This window comes from Canis lupus, chromosome 7 (genome assembly GCF_048164855.1).
Source record: "Canis lupus baileyi chromosome 7, mCanLup2.hap1, whole genome shotgun sequence".
NCBI classification, from domain to species: domain Eukaryota; kingdom Metazoa; phylum Chordata; class Mammalia; order Carnivora; family Canidae; genus Canis; species Canis lupus.
This window is the reverse complement of record NC_132844.1, coordinates 58,396,304-58,419,487: the sequence shown is the minus strand read 5'-3', so window position 1 is coordinate 58,419,487 and position 23,184 is coordinate 58,396,304. Positions and strand designations below refer to the sequence as shown.

The 23,184-nt window shown below is 42.5% G+C and overlaps 1 protein-coding gene across 3 annotated transcripts in view; it reads right to left on the bottom strand.

Annotated features, from left to right (window-relative positions):
* Positions 1–18,325: 18,325 nt before the first annotated feature.
* CLIC5 (chloride intracellular channel 5) overlaps positions 18,326–23,184 on the bottom strand; it is a 157,221-nt gene continuing 152,362 nt past the window's right edge. For all 3 annotated transcript variants that reach the window (XM_072832797.1, XM_072832798.1, XM_072832799.1), the window contains exon 6: positions 18,326–23,010. In XM_072832797.1, the coding sequence (XP_072688898.1) occupies positions 22,843–23,010 (168 nt within the window). In that variant the 3' untranslated portion in view covers positions 18,326–22,842. The remainder of the gene's footprint in view (positions 23,011–23,184) is intronic.

Sequence of the window (23,184 nt, the reverse complement as noted above, 5' to 3'; positions counted from 1 at the left end):
AACTGTCGGCAGTGGGAGGTCTGGAGAAAGATCTGGGACTCTTCTTATGTGGAAAAATCCTCTGAGCAGGTACATGATCTTTTCCACTTCTCTGCGGGGACCACCCACATGCTGCATACACTGGGATGGGGAGGTGGAAGTGACCATGTGTTTTTACTTAGGTGTGGGTCGCTCAATTGTGTAAGTGTCACTGCCTACATTGTTGCAGCCCCACGCAGCCCCCGGATCCTGAACGGTGGCTCTGACTCCTTTGCTCTGGTTTTGATCATACAAGTTGAAAAAGAATCACAGGAGTTGGAGGAAGACTGAGTCATCAGTGTACCTTCCTGACTCGCCAGAGGGTCGAGTGTTTCTCAAGCTCACACATCCAGTTAGTGGCACTGCCAGGCCTAGAACCTGGAGCAGCCTCATGCCAGAGTGGAAACAGCCAGCAATGCCAAAGAGCACCCGGGCCTGAATTCTGCTCTCTTTAGAAAACAGAGTGGCCGGGTGACCTCCTACGTTCAGGAATATATTCAGCATCATTGTGTCATCCTGCCCAGTCCCCTCATTCACCTACAGGGTTTATGCTACTTTTCTATCCCCTGTGCAGATGGCTGAGGCCCCAGGTCACAGAGCAAATAAGGGACAGAGCTGTTGGTGTTTTTTCCCTCTCACACCGCTGGAGGCCAGCCTGATGTTTGAGCAGATCCGAAGTGTCCCAGACTGTCCTGGCCTCTTCCCTTCCAGTATAGTGGGTCTTGCCGTGGCGGCCACCCTCCCTTCTTCACTTTATTTTCATAGACCTGGGAGATTCTGGAGTTACCTTGCAGGTGTCCCATTATCACTCACTTTTTGCCCATGCTTCTCTCCTGACACCCTGTATCCCTTATTTGGAGACAGTTCCATGGGGCCATGAAGTGGAAGCTGCGTGTGGTGGGCTGATTTGAGGGCTGCTGGAAACCCCCGGTCCCAAATCCCTTCCCTGGCTGGAGTCTGCTGTTGATAGCTAAAATTTGAAGCCTAGCTCTCAGTTCCAGTCCCCTTTAAATGCAGACCTTCTTTATGGAGACAGTGTGCCCCATAATTCTTGACAGTTCAACTTCTGTAATTTGTACCTGGAGCTTTCCCAGCGCCTAGCCTGGAAGACTAACAATATGAGAACATTTGGGTCTCTGGGGTGAGGGAGGAACAGGGCTGTGAAGAGAAAGAGGGATAACCAGGGAGGCTGACCTTGGACTGCAAGCACAGCCCCACTGGGACACTTCAGCTCTGCATGAATCTGCATTCAGGGCTTCTCAGCATCCAGCCTGGCCAAGGCCAAGCCCGGACTCTCAGCCTTCAACACGGGGAGAAGTAACACGGCAGAGCAAAGGGACCTGCCACGCGGTGGTGTTTGCAGAGGGCACCGGGGAGGGTGTCTGTGGGTGGCACAAGGACCCGACTCTGGTATTTCCATTCCTGCCTGATGAGGCCAAGGGAGCCCAGTCTTCCCAGGGCAATTCCAGCACAGCTCATTTGTGCATGTTTTACAATGGTGTTGATAAAATCCCCATGGAGCCCTGGAGCATGTGTGAGGAGTTCCCACCAGAAATCTAAACAACGCCCTGGCGTTGCTGACAGCTTAATAATGTGACAAAGTTCAACTCGTTCAATGACAGGGACAGGAATGCAGCTGGGCTGGTCTGACCTGGAGCTTTAAACATACCCCTCCCACAACTCTGACCTAGCGTTTGACAAATAACCTTTTCTTAGCCTCCTCGAAGGCACCAGACAGAACCAAGTGCCACGCAGGGGCCACATGCCACCGTTAAAATGTTAAATGGAGTGGCAAGGGCCACCAGAGTCACTTGGGGCTGACATTTATCTTTATTATTATTATTAATAATAATGCATATATTGCTTTTTGGTGCATTCCAGGGTTTTTTGCACTCCTAAATCACGCGGCTATACATCAGCAGGCCCGATAAATCACCCAATGAACCCAAATTCAATGCAGCTGTCAGCCCAGATCCGAGAGAAGCAGAGTTAGCTTAATTGAGCTACAGCAGGGAACCAACGGGCGTTGCCCAGAAAATCAGAATAATAGCAGTGTTGCTGGTGACATTTCAAGAGCTAGACGTGAACTGCTAGCTTCAGCTTTAATTTTATAAGAGGGAATGGGGGGACGGGTGCAGGGAGAAATCCAGACTTCAACAAATATTTAAGCTCTTTTTTTTTTTTTTTTTTCTGCCTCAAAGCCAGTACAGACAATGAGTTCCACATTTTGGGATTTCAGAAGATGGAATTCCACTTTTTCTTCTTTCTCTAACTTCTTCTCATTTCTCCTGCTTTCTCCCTCCTCTACTCCATGCCCCTTCCCTACAAAAAGAAAGCTGAAAGCAAAGGAACAACAGGATTTGAGTTGGAGCCAATTTAATGGGCCAAGAGGTTACATATGGAGCCAACAAATCATGGAACCATGAAGGATATTACTGATTTAAAGTTATGTATGTTAAAGCCCAAATCTTAACAGCATTCATAAAGGTAAAGGTAACTAATGGAGAGGCTTAACCAACAGAAAATAAGCTTTTCCCCGGCTGCCCTGCCTCAGACTTACGGTACATCTCAGCTGGAGAATGCCTCCCAGCCACAGATTCTCCCCATTAGCTGACGAAAGGGAAGGCCTGGGCCTTACCCATGGAGGAAGGACAAGTTCTGCTGGATCCTGCATTTATACAAGGCTTCAGATACCATGATTTGGTTTATTTTTATGTGCACAAGTGTATGTATTTCTTCTTCAGATGTTTTGGGGTTACCAGAAAAACCATTCCCTTTCCCCCCTTAATTTTTAAAACTGTGTGTAATTTCAGGGAAATTTGATCCATGTGTTTCAGATTCATTTGCACATAATCATGAAAAACCTTTCTGGAAAGAGCTATTTTCTCTCCCAGGAGGCTTTGGTGCCCTTTTTAATAAGCCCTGTGAGTGCCCTTCTACCCCAGGTCACCCTCTCCAAGTGCAGAAGGTTGTGTTTGGCCAGAGGAAAACCAGCCTGACCACCGAGGACATGGGTCTGGTTTGAAATGTCGAACACGTGAATTTGAACTGGGTTTTGGCAAAGGGAAAATGACTTCCCTGGGCCCCAGTGTTTACACAGAGAAAGAAGTCTTCCTTTAAAAAAAGAAAATAAAAAAGATGTCAAGATGTACAGATCAGCTCTGGAGTACTACCCCGTGGCCCTCAGCATGTGAGTGTTAGCCTCTGGTTCACAGAAAGAACAATTGCTGCTTTCCTTTGAGGTTCTTTGAGGAGATGCTTTCACCCAGAGACTCTCAACTACCAAAAACACCCCGGAACCCTCTTGGATAGATTTCAAGGGCCATAGCATGTCTGTGTCCAGGACACACATTTCCCCACCCTCCATCCACAGCAACCCAACCACTGCATTGAAGCCACAATGGCATTCCTTCAATCCAAAACAAACATGTCATTACCAATCTCAGATTAATTGATGCCATTTGTGTGCCCTGCCTGTTGGGTTTCAACTGGAGCCCGCCCAACAGCAATGGCCACCGCCCTTGCAAACCTCAAGGCATCACATCTTTGGCCCTTGGCAGAATTGCCATAGCTGTTCATCACCCTGTGACTCCGAGCCTTCTCTCCTTCCCACTCCCTTCCCACTCTGAGGCTTTGGGTAATTTTGACATGAGTTTCTAGTGGATTGAGGTTATCTGTAGAGCAGAGTTTTGCTTTGAGTAAATGTCTCTGCTGTATTTCAAGAATTTTAAGAGACACATTTGTTTTTGTTTTAACACCCCTGAAATTAGGATATTCCTTACAACTGATGATGAAAAAGCATCATGGCGAAGTCATGGAAAGGGGCTCCCTTTTTAGTGGTACACGTAATAATGGTGCATCTAGTCTGGTCCCCAGAGAGATATATGATTACTTTTCAAAACACAGATAGACTTTTACCTCTCTTACTCATTTTTTCTCCATTCACTCTTCAAGAGGAGTATACTGACCACACGCCTGACTGTGCAGTGAGGGGATCGAAGAGTGTTGAAACGGCCTCTCCCTTTCAGAAAGTTATAATTTAGTTCTAGACATAAGTGAATACATGACCAACCATGCAAAGTGCTAAATTAGTGGTGTGGCCAGAAAGTGGTGGAGAAGAGCAAGATGGAGCCACAGAGTGGGATGGAGAGATTCTGTGCGGGGGGCCAGGAAGCCTCACTGCTGGCTTGGATCTTGGCTCCCACCTGTAGAAAGAGGGGCTTGTAGCAGATCAGAGCATCCCAGTCTGCGTCCCACAGAAGAGAGTTCATGGGAATGCTTTGGAAGAAGAGGGCTCCACAGTGGGCAATGGGGGGCGCAGCATTGAGAGATGTCACCATTCTTTCTAAGAGATTCCCAACACATATTAGCATCTTATGGGCTCTGAGAAGTTGTACCTTGAGGGGCGTGCTTAAATTTTGTTTGACTCAGTGTTTCCCAAATATATTCGTTCCTGGAATCCTTTATTTCACTAAATACAGCTATTGCTGTAATAAACCTTAGTAAAACTGCAAGTCTATTCCAACTCCAACATTCCAGGAATTCACGAGACAATGTGAAGCTGTAGTACATGAGGAGAAAAAAGCCTGAGCAAAGGAGCGTGAGCTGTGCTTGTAGTGTGATGGGCTCCTGGCACGGAGGCATAGTGTACTTCATAAATAGAACTTAATAAATATAGTATAATTTAACCATAACAGCATATAGTATAATAAATATAGCATACTGTGCTGGGTACCAGGAACTCAGAAATAAGTAAAACACTGCCCCTGACCTCAAGTGGCTCCTAACAGTGGAGAAGGCTGGATGTTAACAAATGGTCACAGGAAAATGCATACCCAGCTTGTCAATTGTCACTGGAGGTAGAAAGAAAGGGCCTTGAGATGAAGCATGCCTGGAGGAAAGCAGTGAAGGCTCACTGGAGGAAGAACCATCAGAGCTGAATCTTGAAGAAAAGAGGTGAATATCCAGGTGCCTGAAACAGGAGCAGAAGAAGAGCATTCTAGGCAGGAAAAAGAACGTGAATAAAGAGAAAAAAGGCAAGAGAATGCCTACATAGCTTGTAGTAGCTGGAGGGCAAGATACATGGCGATGAAGGCTGACTAGTGAGGTTGGGAACAGGCCATGAAGGGTCCAGCTCAGCAAGTAACAACAACAAAAGAGAAGACTTAATTATCTCCCATAATAAGGAGTCTGGAGGTCCATAATGAGAGGGTCTAGGACTGGCTCAGTAGTGCAGTGATGCCTCCAGGGGCCTGTGCTCCTACCATCCCTCTCTTTGGCCAGTCCCCACCTTGTTGGCTTTTCATCCACATGCTTGTTACCTCATGTCAACAGATACTGCCACAGAACCAGGCATAGTTCCCTTGGATGATACACCTTAGCCTTAAACACAGGCATTTGGAGATATCTTTTAGGCAAGAGAAGCAAGCTTTTTTTTTGCAAAGTGATATGATCAGTTTGACAGGTGTTTTTGTAAGATGACTTGTTTGCAATGTAAAGGCAGGAGGGAAAGAAGAGGGACTGGAGGCAGGAAACAGTGTAGAATTGAAATTATCCAAACAAAAAATGTCTTGCATGCTAACACCAAATCTTGAGCAGGACTCAGAAGAAGGAAGCAATAGGAAAAAAAAAATGCTTTTCTTTTGTGATCGAAGGCAATGCTAGGCAACCCCAAAGACTCATCTTATTCTTCCCCATTGGCTAGAACTTGGTCACATGACCACCTATAGCACAAAGGAGGCTGAGAAGTCCAGTTTCTGGCAAAGGCCAATGCAGTAGACGTGAGGCCCCTCAGGATTAAGTCACTGCAGCTGAACTATGACCCGGATGAGATATCAACCTTTTATTTCATGAAGCCCTGAGATTTGGCAGTTACTGGTTACAGGCTTTAGACTACTTTTGTAATACATGAGAATCCCAATGCTTAAAAACTAAGGAAGACAATATGGCTTGATGTATGAGGAATGGAATTTAAAACTGATGGCAATTTAAAATGGAATTTTAAAATATGGCAACTGCAATTTTGGGGAGAGGGCATGTTGGGAATCATGTACCCCTCACTGTTTCATCTTTTCTGAAGTTGATAATGATCTGTAATTACCCAAAATGTGATAAGCTGTCAAAAGTATATGAAAAGTGCTGGGTATCTCATGAAATAAGTTTTCAATAATTCCAACTTTTTCATTAAGGGTTAAAAAAAAGATAATTCCGTTGAGAAATCTCATTGAGACACTCCCTATCCCATCCCCGCCCTACTATCTAACTCAAATGTTAGCCTCCCCTAAATATTTTAGTCATGTTGTGCCCACGATGTCAATAGAAGATCATTTTTTTCCCCAAAGAAACATGTCTGATTGACAGGGTGGGGTCTGGTCCATCCCTCAAAGTGGAAGCGTATGGAAAATGCCTCTCTGTTGTGGATACAAATCTGACTGAGGAAAGATGAAAAGACGGGTGGGAACTGCAACTCTCTGGTTACCTCCTCTGAATCTAATTTGAAACAAAAACAAGGCTGATGAAATGAAGTCATGGAAACCCAGGGTTAAAGTGGTCCTCTCATTCTAGAGCTCTTAAAAGCTAAGGGAATGGCATGTTTGGGGGATATCAAAAGTAGACTTTCAGAAGATACATTCAATAAGGTCAGAGAAAAAGAAATATAATGCCATGTCAAGAAGCTTCAAATGTGGAGATGGCCCAAACAGAATGGGAGGCCCTCAAAATTCTTAAAAATCCTGAAAGCATGAACTTTGTGAAGAAACAGAGCTTCTCATGGGAAGTAACCAACATGATGCAAGAACTTCTTTCACAAATTTCCATGGGATGAAAACAGGGGGAACATAACTGAATATGGATGCTAAAGAGTGGGATCAAGTGGCCAGAATAGAATCTGGAAGATTAGCTCCCAATGAACATAGGCTTTTATCCTTACTACCATAAGGGCTTTTCTGGGTCTCTTCAGAGTAGGTCTTGAAATGGGTTGGACTTCCACATGGCATGGGGAAGCCAAATCCTCAACATCTCTCCCAGGTGCAGCCCACAGTCCTGATGCTGCCCAGGCTTCTGGCTCCGCATCTGGGTCAGTACTGGAAGGTGAACCTGAGGGAAGACACTTGCCTAACCCTCCACCCTTGGGTGTGCTCTGAGCCGCCTCCACCCCGTCCTTGTCCATGTAAGTCACACCTGCACAGACCCCTTTCATCAGCACAGTTTCAAGTGGCAATTTAAACCTTTTAAGGCCACCTGTCGAGCACCCACTCGCTAGATTTCCTTTTATCACCAGCTTGAGGGGAGTAACTGGATAACATAATTATGAGGCAGGAGAATGGGGTGTTTTGATTTGTGTTCTTTGAGGATTAGCCAAGTGCCCCACTGCCAAATCCATGATCACCTGAAAGGAAATCTGAAGGGAGAACCTGCCAAATAAGTCTTCCAGGTGCTCTTCAGGCAAACAGCTTTGAAAATGGCCTTTTCTGCCTTTTTCTCATCACTGCAAAGCTCTAAGGCATTTGGGGTGGACAAAGCTGGTGGGCGCCTCCTTGCACAATGAGGCGGAGGTAAGCAAAGAAACCATTTTCCAAATGCCTGGAGCTGGGGCAAGGCAGTTGGGAAGCCCTTTGGATGTGGGATGTGCAAAGTAATGATATGGAGCCAGACCTCTGATCTTCTGAGCATTCTTGGGACATTATCTGTGCCTCCTTCAGTGTGGAGGCTCTTGAATGCTTACAGGGAATGCCAGGGAGGTGGCAGGAAGAGGGAACTTTGTCTCAGACTTTAGGGTGTGCAATGCATAAATCCCATCTTTGATGCAGCGGATAGCCTCTCTGAAGATGCTTGAATGACATTCCCATTTGGGGTGGGAATGTGTGGAAACATATCAAGGAGGGGCACATGCAGGACATTTTTAGAAATGAACAAATACACAGGCTATTAGTTTCCAGGGCTTCCATAATAAAGTATCGTATCCTGGGTGACTTAAAACAACAGAAATCTATCTCTTGTGGTTCTGGAGACCAGAAATCCAAAAATCAAAATGTTGGCATGGCCATGTTTTTCCAAAGCCTATAGAGGAGGATCCTTTCTTGTCTTTTTTCAGCTTCTGGTGGCTCCAGTTATGACAACGTAACCACCAGTCTCTGTTTCTGTCTTCACATGGCCCTGTTCCTTCTGTGTCTGTCTGTGTGCAAATTTTCATCTTCCTATAAGGATGCCCATCCTGTTGGATTAGGGTTCATCCTAATCCAGTATGACCTCATCTGAATCTGATCACATATGCAAAGACCCTATTTTCAAATAAGGTTACATTCACAGGTTCTGGGGGTTAGGACTCCAACCTATCTTTTGGGGGAACATAATCCAACCCATAACACATAGATATATGAAAAAGCAAAGTTACAATTGATATAACTTATCACATGAATACCTACAATACCTGGAATACTGTGGAGTCTTGGACCTACTGTCATTTCAACTTTGGGTTCACCTTCTAAAAGAGGCAATGGCTTTTTACTATTTTGTTCTAATGCTAAAGAGAGATGATCTGGTAATATATAATGTGATGTATAATGAATTCACACGTAATAAAATTATAAATTTATAAGGTAGTTCCAAGGCTGAGGGGAAGGGAAGCCACTGGGGACCTACATGTTACAGGAAGGCTTTAGGAGAGAGGGGTAAAAAAATATTGGGATGAGGGAGGAAAATGATTCACTGATTAATGGATAGATTTTCCCCGGTACCTTCTGCTGATGATAGCATGACTTGAAGGTTGTGATTAAGGAAAACTAACAAAGCAGCACCAAAATGTCACGTGTGGTCCTAAAATTCCCAGAAGGTCCAAATGATGGGTGTTGGTGGGTGACACTGCTGGGTGTTTACAGAAGTAGCAGTTCAGAGAAGCATACTGAAGTGAGAGTAGCTCCAGAGGGTTCACCACTGGGGGACCCCCCAGGCCTTGAAGCTCAAGGCAGTATGAAGCTCCATCTCACCCGTGGGCCCTCACCTGGGCTTGGCAAAACTAGGCTGCTGGGGATTCTCCACAGCCATACGTTGTCTCTTCACCCAACTGGATCTATGTGTTGGTATGAGTATTTTCTATCAATTACATTTCTTAATTTAATTCTGCAGGAAGGATTTGTTAACTGATATTTCTATAATTCCTCAGGTTTCAGAAAAATGATAATGCTAGCAATATTAAATTAACCAACTAGGAAGAAAATTCATGAAAAATGATACTGATGGTTATGCCAAAAGCCAGGTGGAACACAGACCAGTTGAATTTGGAAAAGAAGTATTATGGACATTTATAACTTTGTTTCAAGAGCCTATGGATGCCCTGATTGGCCTATTTTAAAAAATAACTCCAAAATTTTATTGCTTATAAACAGATTTTGATGTGTATTACATACTTTCCAAAATAGGTACAGAATATAACACTATAGCATCTTCACATGACTTAAATAATAAAATATATAAAAAGATGTATAGAGGAAAATCTCTTTCCTACCTTGTTCCCTTCATCCAGTTTCCATCCTTCCCAGTAAAGAACATTATTACTGGTTTTTTGTTCATCTTTTCAATGAATCGTCAAAAACTTGACAGCCAGGAGCACCTGGGTAGCTCAGTAAGTTAAGTGTCAACCTTTGGCTCAGGTCATGATCTTGGGGTCCTGGGATCAAGCCCTGTGTCAGGCTTTCTGCTCAGCAAGGAGTCTGCTTGTCCCTCTCCTTCTCCCTCTCCCACTGTGCTCTGTCTCTCAAATATAAATAAAAAATCTTAAAAAAAAAAACCTCACCAGTCAATACATAATAATAATACATAATAATTCTGCTTTCCCTTGTTTGTTTATAGAGAGAGCACAAGCAGGGGAAGGGGCAACGGGAGAGGGAGAGAAAATCTTAGGCAGGCTCCACACCCAGCATGGAGCACAATGCAGGACTCACTCTTGCAATCCTGAGATCATGATCTGAGCTGAAATAAAGAGTCCATAGCTTAACCAACTGAGCCACCCAGGTACCCTTCCTTTTTTTTTTTAACTCAACTGGTAACACACTATATTCATGTTTCTATATTTGTTCATGTGAGTGTAAAACGAGGTATTTATTCATTACAGCATTTTTGCAGTAGCAAAGCAAAATTAGAAGCAAAATTAGAAGCAATTTTGGTGCTCATCAAAAGGGGATTGATTAAATTATGGGATGTCTCACTATAGTATTCAGCTATAAAATAATGAGGCTAAGCCCTATGTACTTAAATGAAGAGATCTGGAGGGTAAATTAAGTAAAAAATGTAAGATACAGGAGGATGTATATAGTATGTGCTCTTGGAGTAAGAATGGAGGGGATAAGATATATTTGCATTTTCTTGCAACTGAATAAAGAACAATCTGGAAGGATTCACAAGAAACTAATAAAACCTTTACTTACAGATGATGAAGGAAGTATAACGAAGAGGAATGGGGTGGTGAGATTTTCCAATATTTGTTACACTATTTTAAGTTTTGAACCACACAAATACATTTTCTATTTAAAATACAAATGAAAATGAGAATAAATTAATCAAATACATATCCCCGGGATCTGCTAATTATACCACCAGGAATTAATCCTACAAGTGTTTTCTCGTGTATGTTAAAAAATACCACCAAGAATGTTTGCTGCAGTATTATTAAAATGGCAAAAGACTGGAAATGGCCTTATTGTCTATTTAAACGTAGAATGGTTACGTTACATTCAAACAGTGAAACACTATGCAGATGTATAAAAAATGTGACATATATTGATATAGAAAACCCTTTAAGATATATTTAGTAAAAAAATGCAGGATAAAAAATCATTCCCATTTTTTGATAAAATATGATGCATATATATGCACACACATATCCTATATTCTTCCAAAAACAGCATGATGTGCAATGTAATGAGTGCGTGTGCATGCATTGAAAATTTCTAGAAGTTAAATAAGAAATTGTTAACGGGACTATCCTCTGGGAAGTGGGTGAGAGTGTTTACAGTAGGAAGATCACCTACTTCTCATTGTAATGGCTTTTGAATTGCATGAGTTTTATTGTGCATGGGGTTTTTTTCCACTTCAAAAATATTTACAAATCAATCCATCAATAAATGCACATCCATACAATGAAAATTATATACCTATAAAACAAACAACTGAGGAAGTTCTTTATCTACTTATACAGAACAATCTCCAAGACACATTATTAAAGAATTTGAATTTTTAATTTTAGATATTCCAGGAGTTCCCATACTATGTGTACCTGGCTCATATTTCTATCTGGTGATCAGTCACAAAGCTTTTCATTACTGTGGGTTTGATTATATTACAGCTCTGCCTTTCAGACTGAAGACTATTTTTTGTTTCAATTCACCTTTCTCACCTCGAAGACCCACTGTTGGTCTTTTGGGTTGAAATCCTATCTCCTCATGGCTTGTGAACATTAGCAACTTGCTTAATGGCTGTGGACCTCCTACTTTCTTTCTGTAAACAAAAAATGGGATACATTATGGGAATATTGAAAGAATTTGAGATACTTGTAATACATACTTTTAGCACATGAGGATGAAAAGTAGGCTATTGCCACCACTAATATTCTCTGGAATATATCAATTGAAACTGCAGACAGGAGGGACCATACCCTGCTTTTGCACTAGGAAATACAAAGCTTTTTGTGTCATGGCCAATGCTGTTCCAGCATTTGGCTGGTCTTTTGGCCACAGTAGCCTTGGGCTGGTATCTCAGAGAATCAACAATCTATAGATGCTGTTGGGGCTACATGGGATAATTTACCTATATGGGGTATTTTATAGCCCCTCTTAGGGAAGGTTATTCTCACTTTTTTGGACATAAATAGTAACCAGTAGCTTCCCCCTCAAGATGCCTCTTGTTGCCGTCTGTTGCTCCTAGTCCTATTTGTTTGAGTCCATATTTATGAGAATGTCTTTCAAAAGAGGAAGTGAAGATGTCCTTGTAGTCTTTATTTTTAGAGAGTTAAAAAGAAAAACAACTGCCTCTCCATTTTATCTCTCAGTGTAGCTCTAGGTCAAGTGGTCTCACTGATTATCTAGTTGGCTTTTTGCCTTGATGCATTTATAGAATCTTTTATTATTGACTTTGGAGCTCCTTGCAAGGTACTCCAAAAAAGCATTTTAAAATAGTCTCTAGTGGGCAATTTACATTTTAACTGCTCCTTTCATTACCCCCCTCAACACCTTCATATAGTTCCCCTTTCTAGAATTAAATAACCACATGATAGCTTTTGGGCTCCATGTCTCTTTTGGTTGTTGAACTTGGCCCCGTTATGGTCTTAATTGTGCAATGGTTCAGTTGGAGTCGCATGCTCTTTTACATTCATCACCTTTCTTCAACATTTGTTTTCAAGTTATATGGCGTCTTGCTAAATCAAGAGCCAGATAATTATCGCCATCTTGGTCTGGTTTTTTGAGAATCTCTCTGAGAATCGCTAGTACTGTGATAAGACATGATGCTCAAGGAGTTGTGTGATGCATGAAAACGGGGTGAGGCCAACAAGAAAGAATGAAGACAACTTTTTCCAAAAGTCCTTTGGTTCCAGGTGAAGATAAAATCTCTTTTCCCCATTAATTAATCTAGGATTCAAGACTAAAGATCTTCCTGTCTCTTGGATGTTATTTCAGAGGCCATAGTACTCTAGAGACCATCACCCTAGAAAATACAGACTTTAATTTCAGATTTTCTGGCTTCACTTTTCTATCACACTTCCATAAATCCCATGACAAAGCTTACCAATTCACCACTTTTCTCTCTCTTCACTTTATCCACATCCATCTTCCCTAAGGACAGGCCTAATCCTATTCTGAAGGCCAAAAGTTCAATGAATTTCTGGTAGAAATTTCTAGCAGAAAATAGCTCTTCACAAGTCCAAAGGTAATGTTCCCAAAGCTATAAGTCAGAGAAGACCCAGGCCCCTCTCACATACATACATACTCAGCTTCCTATAATGTTCCTAACATCCTTGAGGCTATACCGGCAGGGTATAAACTGGGTTTGGTCTAGGATGACAATCCTGATGTTGCCACAAGTAAGGATTTATTTTTTCCTTTTAAATTTTCTCATGTTTTATTTAAATAAGGAATTCTTCATATGCCAAGGAGTCCTTGGGGTGCCTGGGTGTTGCAGTTAAGTGTCCAACTCTTGGTTTTGGTCCAGGTCATGGTTTCACAGTCATGAGATGGAGCCCCATGTCAGGCTCCACACTCAACAGGGAGTCTGCTTCCGTTTCTCTCTCCCTCTCCCTCTGCCCTTCCCCACAACATTCTCTCCAAAGGGGAACAACTGCCACAAGGACCAGTTTATACTCAACTCATTCCATGATGTGGCAGTTTCATGGAGATGTAGGAGCTAAACTGCAGAGGAGGAAACCAGCACACTCTCTTCTGAGGAAGGAAACCTAAAGACAGTAAGGAAAGTAGAATTGAGAACTGAAGAGAGATCCTCAACAAATGGATAAACAGATAAAGAGCAGATAAATAGGGATCCCTGGGTGGCACAGCGGTTTGGCGCCTGCCTTTGGCTCAGGGCACGATCCTGGAGACCCGGGATCGAATCCCAGGTTGGGCTCCCGGTGCATGGAGCCTGCTTCTCCCTCTATGTCTCTGCCTCTCTCTCTCTCTCTCTCTCTCTCTGTGACTATCGTAAATAAATTTAAAAAAAATTTTTTTTAAAGAGCAGATAAATAGATAATCTTCTCAAATTGAAAAGAAATGAAAAATGACAAAACCTGATACTGGCAATGACGTAAGAAAATAAGCATTCATATTCTTCTGATAAGACAGTGAGTTTGGAACAATCTGGAGGCAAATTTAGTAATATAAACCTGAAGCCTTAAAATCTGCATGCCTTTTAATTTTTTTTCTCTGAATATTTGTTTCTCTTTATTGGCTCTTTGGCCAGATAGGTTTCTGAAAATATAAGCCTTCCCAAGATTGCTGGGACATATTGATGTCCAGCAATCTAATCCTTGACTCTTTTGTTATTACGTCTTCAGACTCTTCCCACACAGAAGTCTTTAGGATATTCTATTTGAATCTTTTTGATTTTACTGACTTGTATCAAAGTTCTCCTCTACTATATCTGCAGAGGATGAGCAAAAATAATACAATTTTTAGTGACCATTTATCATAGTGACTGTTTGTTGGATACTTTCCAATTGCCTAACACTGTATTGAGTAGTTTACACGCATTGTATTTAATTCTCTCCACAGACTTGTGAGATAGATCTATTATTCCTATTTTGTTTATGTGGGTTTTTTTGTATATTTTTTAATTGGAGTTCAATATGCCAACATATAGCATAATACCCAGTGCTCATCCCATCAAGTGCCTCCCTCAGTGCCCGTCACCCAGTTGCATGCCTTTTAATTTAGCAGTTTTACCTCCAGAAGGGGAAAATAGAGGTAACAAAGAATCTAGCTTATCAGAACTTCATCATAGCATTAATTATGAGTAAAAACTTAGAAATATCCTAAGACCAAATAATAGGCAGCTGGTTAAATGGATTACGAAACAGAAATGATGTATTAGATAAAACAGGACAGAGAAAGATGTTCACAATGAGTTTTAAAAAATTGAAAAATAGTTTATAGAATGTTGGTTGACAATTACCAAAGCAAAATTAAACAAACGAGAAAAATCACCAGAAAAAAACTTGATTTAAAAAACTACACTAATTAGATTGATTTCAATAAAAAAGAATACCTCTTTGATAGAGTCTTAGTAATATTTCAGAAGAAGGGAGTCGGGGAGGGTATTTACGGTTTTAGAGCCAGAACCCAGTGATCATAAGGTGGGTCTCACCGGTCAGGGAACTGGTTGGGATGGGGCGGTTTATGACATAACAACTCTGGGTTGGTGGCCACAGTACAGTAAGGTCTTGAAGCAAATATTGTTGAGCAAGCTGCTGGTCCTAGTAAGTAAGCAAGTAACAAATTTGTTACTATTTGTGTCTAGTCCCAGTATTATTTGGCAGAGAAACAGGAAAACATGCTTTAGCCATAACTGTTCATCATAGAGACAGGAAAGTTCATTGGTTTCTGTTCTCAATCATTGCTCTCTTTTTGTTAAAAAAAAAAATCATGTTTATATTTCTATCTCACTAGAAACTCTAGGAAGAGAATTATTTACGTATTAAAAGTAGTTATCTTTGGGTGGAAAGATTATAGGTATTCCTTCATTTCTTCACTTTCGCTTCTCTGTATTTTCTAAATTTTTATCTAATGAACATATATTCAGAAAAAAGATGTATTTGTTTGACTCATATTTAGCCAAATAATTCCAGAGCTATAGTACCCAGAGTCACTCTCACCTCAAAGCTTCTAATCCATTTCTAAATAAAACACCCAATCTACACAGAATCTTGTGGCCAACTTGGAAAACTAGTTAAATCATTACTGAATCACAACTGTGCAGTCCAGTAGGCATCAGGCAGCTTTTCATCTTTTCAGACAGGGAAAGAAATGCTGTGTAGACTGTTTAGAAGGACCCATTGTTCTGAAGTATAGTGGAGATGTGTTTAACTGACACAGATGCCTGCTTTTCTCCTTGACTCACTGTCAACTCTCCATTTTCAGAATCATGGTACAGTGGGAGTCAGGGACTCCAGGAACACGAAGGGTGAGAGTCGAGGTGAACCCAGAAGCCTAGAATACTGTCTCATGACCTCTCTAGTCAACCACTAATAACTATTTTTCAGTACATAATATTTGCTGAGTGCTAGACAAGGTGAGGCATGGTACAAAATTTGGATAATCTACACTTTATCCCTTAAAGGAGCTTAGTTTTTAATTGGGGAAAGGGTGGAAAGGAGTGACTAATACATAGGCACAATTCCAGACACACAAAATAGCATGCAACCAAGCACTGCCCCACAGGTGGATTCTAGGCTGACCTGAGTTACAGTATTTGTAGCCGGGATCTTGGGTGGTCTAGACTTTGAGTCCTATATATGTTGGGACACAGAAGGTTCAGGGCATCAGGATATCCTAGTAAAAGGAGGTTAAACTCAAACTTTTTTAAATTTCCATGATTTTTATTGACAATTTTTCTGAAATTTGATCTTCTTTATTTTCTGCCGTTTATAACTGCAGCTTAATGAACCTTATTGCAGGGCCCCAAGGCCATTTTCATTGTACGTAGATATTGATTTCCTTGATTGGAGATTAAAAAGATAAGAGACTGACATAGATGTGAATTGATCCCAAGATCAACTGAAGTTTACTTTAAAAGAAAAAAAAAAAAAACCCACAGTTCCTGACACCTATGTATTTTCTGATGATCAGCTTCTTTCCATTAGGAAGGACCACGGTGAGACACTCCAATAGATTGATGGTTCTAATTGGTTGAAATGTCATTTCCCTTTATATAACCCTTTATTACTTACATGTACTCTTCATCAGGGACCTCATCATTCCAGATAAGGGGACTTAGTAATGTTGTTGGGGAAACGGGCCCAGGAAGGGTCTTTACTCAAGTTCAAATAGACACATAGTGATGGATTTAGAATTAGATGTCAGATCTCCTGTTTTCAACCCTGAGCTTCTCCCAGTCTGATACCCCAGGCTTTTTCCTACAAGATAAAACTTACCAAGGATTCTGGGTATCTTAGCTACTAGACATAAAAATGAAAGAGACACGGCTCACAACACTTGTAAGTATAATGAGATGCTCTTACTTCCAGGTTCACCTCTTGGCAGGTTCTCTGGAACAGGACTCAGTTCTGAGTGTCAGACACAGGCACTGCTATCCACATGCCCCTTGGTTTTATCACAACACAATTAAGGAAACCAAAATGCAGAGAGATGAAGTCTCCCATGCCCCCAGCCCTAGGTCAGCCTGTAGAGCAAACTATGGGAATGTGGAACACCTCCTGGATGAACAATCTGATGATGATTGACCCGGCTATTAAAGACAACAGCAGCCATAATGACAACAAACTTGGCCAATCCACCACTTAGGATGCCTTTGGCTGCTCATAAAAACAAACCAACAAACACTCTCAAACAATCTAGGATGTATTACAGAACAGGGAATGCAGAGTTAGAGGCAGTACACGGTGGGCTGATTCAGCAGCTCAGTGGTCCCATCCAGGAGGCAGACTCCCTCCATTCCTGGCGCCTTTTGCAGTGTATTGCCTGAAGTTATTGCAGTGTATTGCAGTGTATTGCTCCTTATGGTCTCCAGGGGTGGCAGCATTTTCAAGCCTCAGACCTACATCCAGAGGCAGTGACTTGAGGAGTCCCATCTTCAGAACAAGGAGATCTTTCTCAGAAGCCCCTAAACAAATCTCTTCCCTCAATACTGGGTGGAACTTGGTCAAGAACCTGCTCTGAAACCAATCACAGCCAGGAGGACAGGCTCAGCTCATTCATGATTCACTCCCTGGGACTGTGGTTGGAGCCACTTTTCCCTGAGTCCTGTGTGGGTGGGGACCAGAAAGGGGTGAGGAGGAAGACCCCTGACTCAATCAGAGCTCTGCCAGAGGAACACAGGGGTGGTCAAGATGGAGGGAAACCATCCACAGTATCTGCTACACCTGTTCTGAGCTACAGGCCACCTCTCCCACCAGGACTTCCGTGAATCAGGTGTTTCATCCCTTCCAAGGTGAGGAGAGGCTGTTCTGACAGAGCAGGGAGGACCTAGGTATCTGTGAATGCTTACAGAGGTCTTCATCGGATGTCAATGTTGGCTTCACGTAAAACTTCCTGAAGGCTCTGGGGACCTTAACCTAGAGTCAGTGATGTTCTAGGGGTGGGAAATTAGGTCAGGAACACTTACAGGGCTAGGCCACTGTGGGCCAAGAGAGAGCTTTGGGTGCAGGGAGACCAGTATTTTAAAGTACTCCTTAAATCATACCTGGACTTTCACTATTGGCCTATGCCCAGGTATGACCATACAGATAGGAAATTGAAGTGAAACACATAAAGAAACATCAGGGTTGGGGTTTTTCTGTTTTTTTGTTTTTTGTTTTTTTGCTTTTGTTTTGTTTTTTGTTTTGTTTTGTTTTACCCAGCCCATGTTCTATGATAAAATTCAGCCCTGCTAAAATAAAAATAGATTTTTGGATGACTGGGTTATAAGCTTCTTGCTTTTCCTTTTCTTCTTCCTTTTTCTTTTTCTTTGCTTTTGATTTTTAAGAATAATGAACATATTCTCTTTTATCATGGGAAAACAGAATAACTTTTATTTGGGAAAAAAAGGTGTTTCACACTTATTTAAAACAGCACAGGAAATCCCCACCTCAAATAAGCAGTCTGATGATTGCTTTTGTAATATTTGAAAATAAACCAACTTTATTGAATTAGTCAATACCAATCAAGACTGGAAAACAACTTTATAACTGGTTCAGATTCATGAAGAAAACATTCAGCAATATCTTCATTAAAAGGCAACTTATATTTATTAAGGCTTGAAAGCAAGTCCTGCTATTTTATCACCACAGTTAAAGGTCTTGAGAAAATCAAGTAACCATCATTTGGAGTGTCTTTATAGAATGAAATGTTTGTTCTTTTATAAGGCATCTTTTGCTAATTAGTTAACCCCCAGCTTCTAGAATGGGACAAACAGGAGGTCAGGAAAGTAAGACAAATTCAAACATCAGCTGGATATTTCATTTTTTAAGCATATGCATAATCAATATTGTGAAATCTCTAACTATACATAAAATATTTTAGATAATTGGATCCTTAAAACTATGTTTTTCCAAAAAACAGATTGCTTTTATAGAAACACTGATTGGCCCAAACCCCAGATGAGGCAATCTTTCATTGTATTTTTGGTTGGTGAGGGGAGCATTGGATCTAATTCCTCAAGTAACATTAAATAAAATTATGCACACTTTGGATCATACCTCATGATGAAAGGAAAGCATCTCGAAACAAAGCTGGGAGAAGAATATTGGCAAAGGTAGAAGAATATGCATTCATGAAGGGGGCACGTTACTTGGTTTGAATGCTAAAAAGCACTGGATAGAAGACAATGGGTCTTGTTTGCAGAAAGGGCTCCAGAGCCAAAGATGTGACATCTGTTCTCCTAACTTCAGAACCAGGATGCTTCACGTGCACAATTTTTTCCCGAATGCTTATGATCCTCTTTAATGGCATGTCAAAAAAATAAGGAAGTGATCCCTTAGCAATCACTTAATGAGTTAAATACTTTATCTTTCCAAGGAGAGAGACAGCAACATCTGGATTCACTGCTATATAAATGGTTCCTGGCCACTGGGGATATTGGTGAGTCACAGGAGTACCTACTGGATTCCTGCTGCTTCTAGACCAATTTAATTTTAGACACAGACCCTTTGCTGGTTTCTTACAATGGAAAAGTCTTAATAGACAGACCTGTACCTTCCTCACTCCACCCTTCTTTTAATTCTATTTATCTAGACCTTACTGATTCCTGAGATTCTTAGATATTCAGGGTCTATTCGGGGCTTGATCCATTTTGCAACAATGTGAAGATGCTTGGTGTTGTCTGTCTGCACAATGGCCAGTAGGTACAGGTGCTGTGAAGAGCTTCTGTTATTTCATTTGACAAATGCCAGAAAATGCAGCTCAGGAAACTTCACTCTTGGTGAAGCCTTTTTCTAATGAAAAGACCAAGATCCTTGCTGGCCCCATCAGCAGATGTGAACACTGAAGACTGGCATTTCCTGGGAAGCTGAAACCAGTCTAAGATAGTGTGGCCAAATAAAAGTGTGTTTCACTTTTCATAGCCTGTGATTCTGAATTGTCAGGCATGTGGCTTCCTTTATTGGGATATAAAGACATACAATAGAAGGAACTATGCAACTATGCTCTATAACACTCAAGCTTTTATTATCCAGCTCATCTTATAAGGTTATTAAAATCTTACCCAATACCTTCTCTCTGGGCCAACCTGAGAGGTAGACCCACCTGACAGGTAAATTCAACACAGTTATTCTGAATTTGATTCTTCTTTCTGCCTCTGCCTCTCACTCTGCTATCCCACAAAAATAGAATAAAATAAAATAGTGACATGAAAGTCAAAGGAGAAAAATAAATCCAAAATAAAATAGGATCTTAACTCAAGCACTTTCAAATGCTGCTGAAATGCTTTCTGAGGGATCAATATTCATTCAAGACCAATGATAGGGTGACCTCCTGTCTTAAAACTCTGGAGTCCAAACTGAAAACGTTTAGTACTCCCTGAGTTGGTTCTGGAGACACCTAAGGACCTCATCATACCGATGCCTGAAGATGATTTGCTGTGTATGTGATAGGGTTGTGGCCAAAGCCCAAGGAGGCTGGAGGATCTGGAGAAAAATCCATTTTGGAAAACATAATCAGAAGGTTAATATTATTGTTATTTTAAAATATTCTGACAAATCTGGTCATAAGACATTAAAGCTCTCAGCCAATAGACGGTTGTATTATGCGATAATCTACTATTGAAATAAAAAGATATTCCTGAATTAAGTACTCAGAAGTGCTTTCCATCTACAACTCCATCCCCTGTTTTAAATGGTTATAACTGATCATGTCACTGACCCCCTCCACTGGTGCCTTAATATCGTTATTTATGTAAAACTAAGTCAACTGCAGAAGGAACATCTAGAAACAACAATATTGATTTAGTTTGGCTTGTTTGTTTTTAAAGACTGTTTTTAAAGACTTGCCAACGGCTGGATTCTGACTATCAAATCAGTCATTAATATCAGACAACCCCATGGGGGGAGCTGTGCCACCTGGGCGGCCTGTTTTCCCTGTCCCGCTGGCTCTGCTACACCAGTGTGCTTCTAGAACAGCACCACTGTGGGTCTCTGGAGAGTAAGCTGCCTCTTAGGTCATCGTGCTTGTATTGCTAAACTCAGGGAAGGGTTTCTGAGGACAACAAGATTTACACTAATTAAAAGTCCTCTGGGATCATTCAAGACTTCATCTCCCAAGAGGCCAGTTCGGGGCTTTTCCTTACAGTTTTCTCACCATTCTCCTTTTTTAAACATGCCTAGGGATTAAGTTCCCAGGGAGTCCCTGGAAAGGTTCCTTTAGGGGTGGGAATTAATCAGGTCCTCCTGTCTTTGCAAAGCTCTCAGGCTAATAAAATGCCATACTGAGAACTTTCCTCTTCCTCGGTGGGCTCAAGGGGCTCCTCCTGCTTCCTCCCCTCTGTTCAGATCATCGGGCCACTTGATTTCTTCAGAGATCCCTGGAAGCAGGTTGGCCTAGGGATTGCCAGGGTGAGGATGTGCTGATGTTTCTATGGAAAGGACGGTGCTGCCCTGCTGCCCTGCTGACCTTCCTTGGGGCTTTCTGGCACTGGGAAGCCTCACTCTACCAGTGGGCAGCACAGGTAGGAGAACTGGTGAAGGTGGCTGCCTGTGGCAGGTGGCTTTTCTCGAAAGGCATGCGCTCAGACAACGGGCTGCTGATCAGCTCATTTTTCTTAGCTTCCTCTGCATCAGTGCCCAGGCTTGAGCCAGGCAAGCTTTAAAGGAGGTAAAATTCAAGGAGAATGTCTAAAGAGTGAAATATTAGCTTAAAAAAGTGCCCATTTTCATGTGGCAGGTGAGTCAGATGGCAGGAAAATGAACCCAGATGGGGCATATATATTTCTTCAAGTTCAAACCCTATGGTTTCACAGTTGGAAAGGCCCCTGGACTTTCTTCTTCTGGTGTTCTGTGATCATGCCACCTCTCTACCTCTCAGCCAGGAGGCCCAGCTGGCCGACCCACATTCAGAAAGAGCTTAAAGAGATTGGAAAGTCAATTTTGGCCAATTCTTGGGTTTTTGCTCTAAGATTGGTAGTGACATAACATCAGCAGTTCAAGACTTAATGAGACCATGAGAAAGAAGACCTGTGTGAAAGATTCCCAGGGAACATCGAGCCTCATAGAAGACTTTATCGTCACCTACACCCCCCACCCGCCCACCTCACATCTGCTTTTTCACAGACCAAAATTCACTTGTGGATCAAAGCAGTCAAAACCCAGGCATGTAATCCCCAACAAAACTACCCCTAAGCAAGCAACCCCCCTGGCTGGTAGGCCCTGTGGGCCTTTTGGCATCAACACTGCTCCCTCACCCCCTTCCTGGTCATCCCGGGTTTGCAACTACAAATTCTCCTTCCTCAAAAGGCCTGGACCGCATGAAAACAGAGGTTGGTGTCAGTCAGATGCATAAGGGCATTGCAACGTTCTCAGCACCGCAGCAAACGGAGACGGTCTGAAGTGCTTTTCCAGCCTGGTCTTCCATGCCCCATGTGACTGGAGCGTCAGAAAGCAATGAGGGACTGAAGGTGTGTCTGCCAGGTGCCAAATCCACAGCCTGCCTGTCCTCGATTCATTCCCTCATCGCCCCACCCCACCCCCAAATGCAATGGCTCTCTTTCTCGTAAGAACTATGATTCCATCTGTCCTTGGCCGCCGAGTTAACCAACAAAGAGGTGGGTGGAAGAGGACACCATGTTCCATGTTCCTAATGGAGCTGAGGAGAGATCTTGATATTGGCAGAGAGGCCAGTGACAGTCCCCCAGGTGGGTTCTCCAACACTGACCCCAAACACACTGAACCCAGACCAGCCCCAAAGGCTGAGAGCTTGATTATTTCTATCATTTCTGCTTGCAGATCCCTGTCCGATCACCTCGGGTCGGTTCTGACCTTCAGAAGAGACAGCAGGCTGGAGTCCCACGAGGCCAGCGAGACGTGGCCTACTACAAAAAGATGTTTCCCAAGGCCATGAGCAAGAGGAGTCTGGGAGGCTGGAGTTCCTTTGGGAGAAGCTGAGTCCTTCTGCTGCCAGTGGTGGGGCAAGGTGGCCGAGCTCAGGAGCGGCTGAGGCGCTTGGCGACATCCGCGTAGGCCGACTCGATCTCCTTGTCAGCTGCACAGGTGTTGGTGAACTCATCCCGGGCGTAGGCATTCTTCAGGTACCGCCACAGGCCTGTCATCTCAGCAGGGAAATCGTAGTTGCGGTATTTCTTGGAAACAATCTACAACACAGATGGCATGAAAGCGCGAAACAAATCAGCGAGGGAGACTTAATGGTGTGACCTGGTGTGTGTGTGTGTGTGTGTGTGTGTGTGTGTGTGTGTGTGCATGCGCGCGCAGGGAGGGAGGACCCACTTGCATCACGGCGGCCACTTTGCAGCAAAATGTTTGCCATG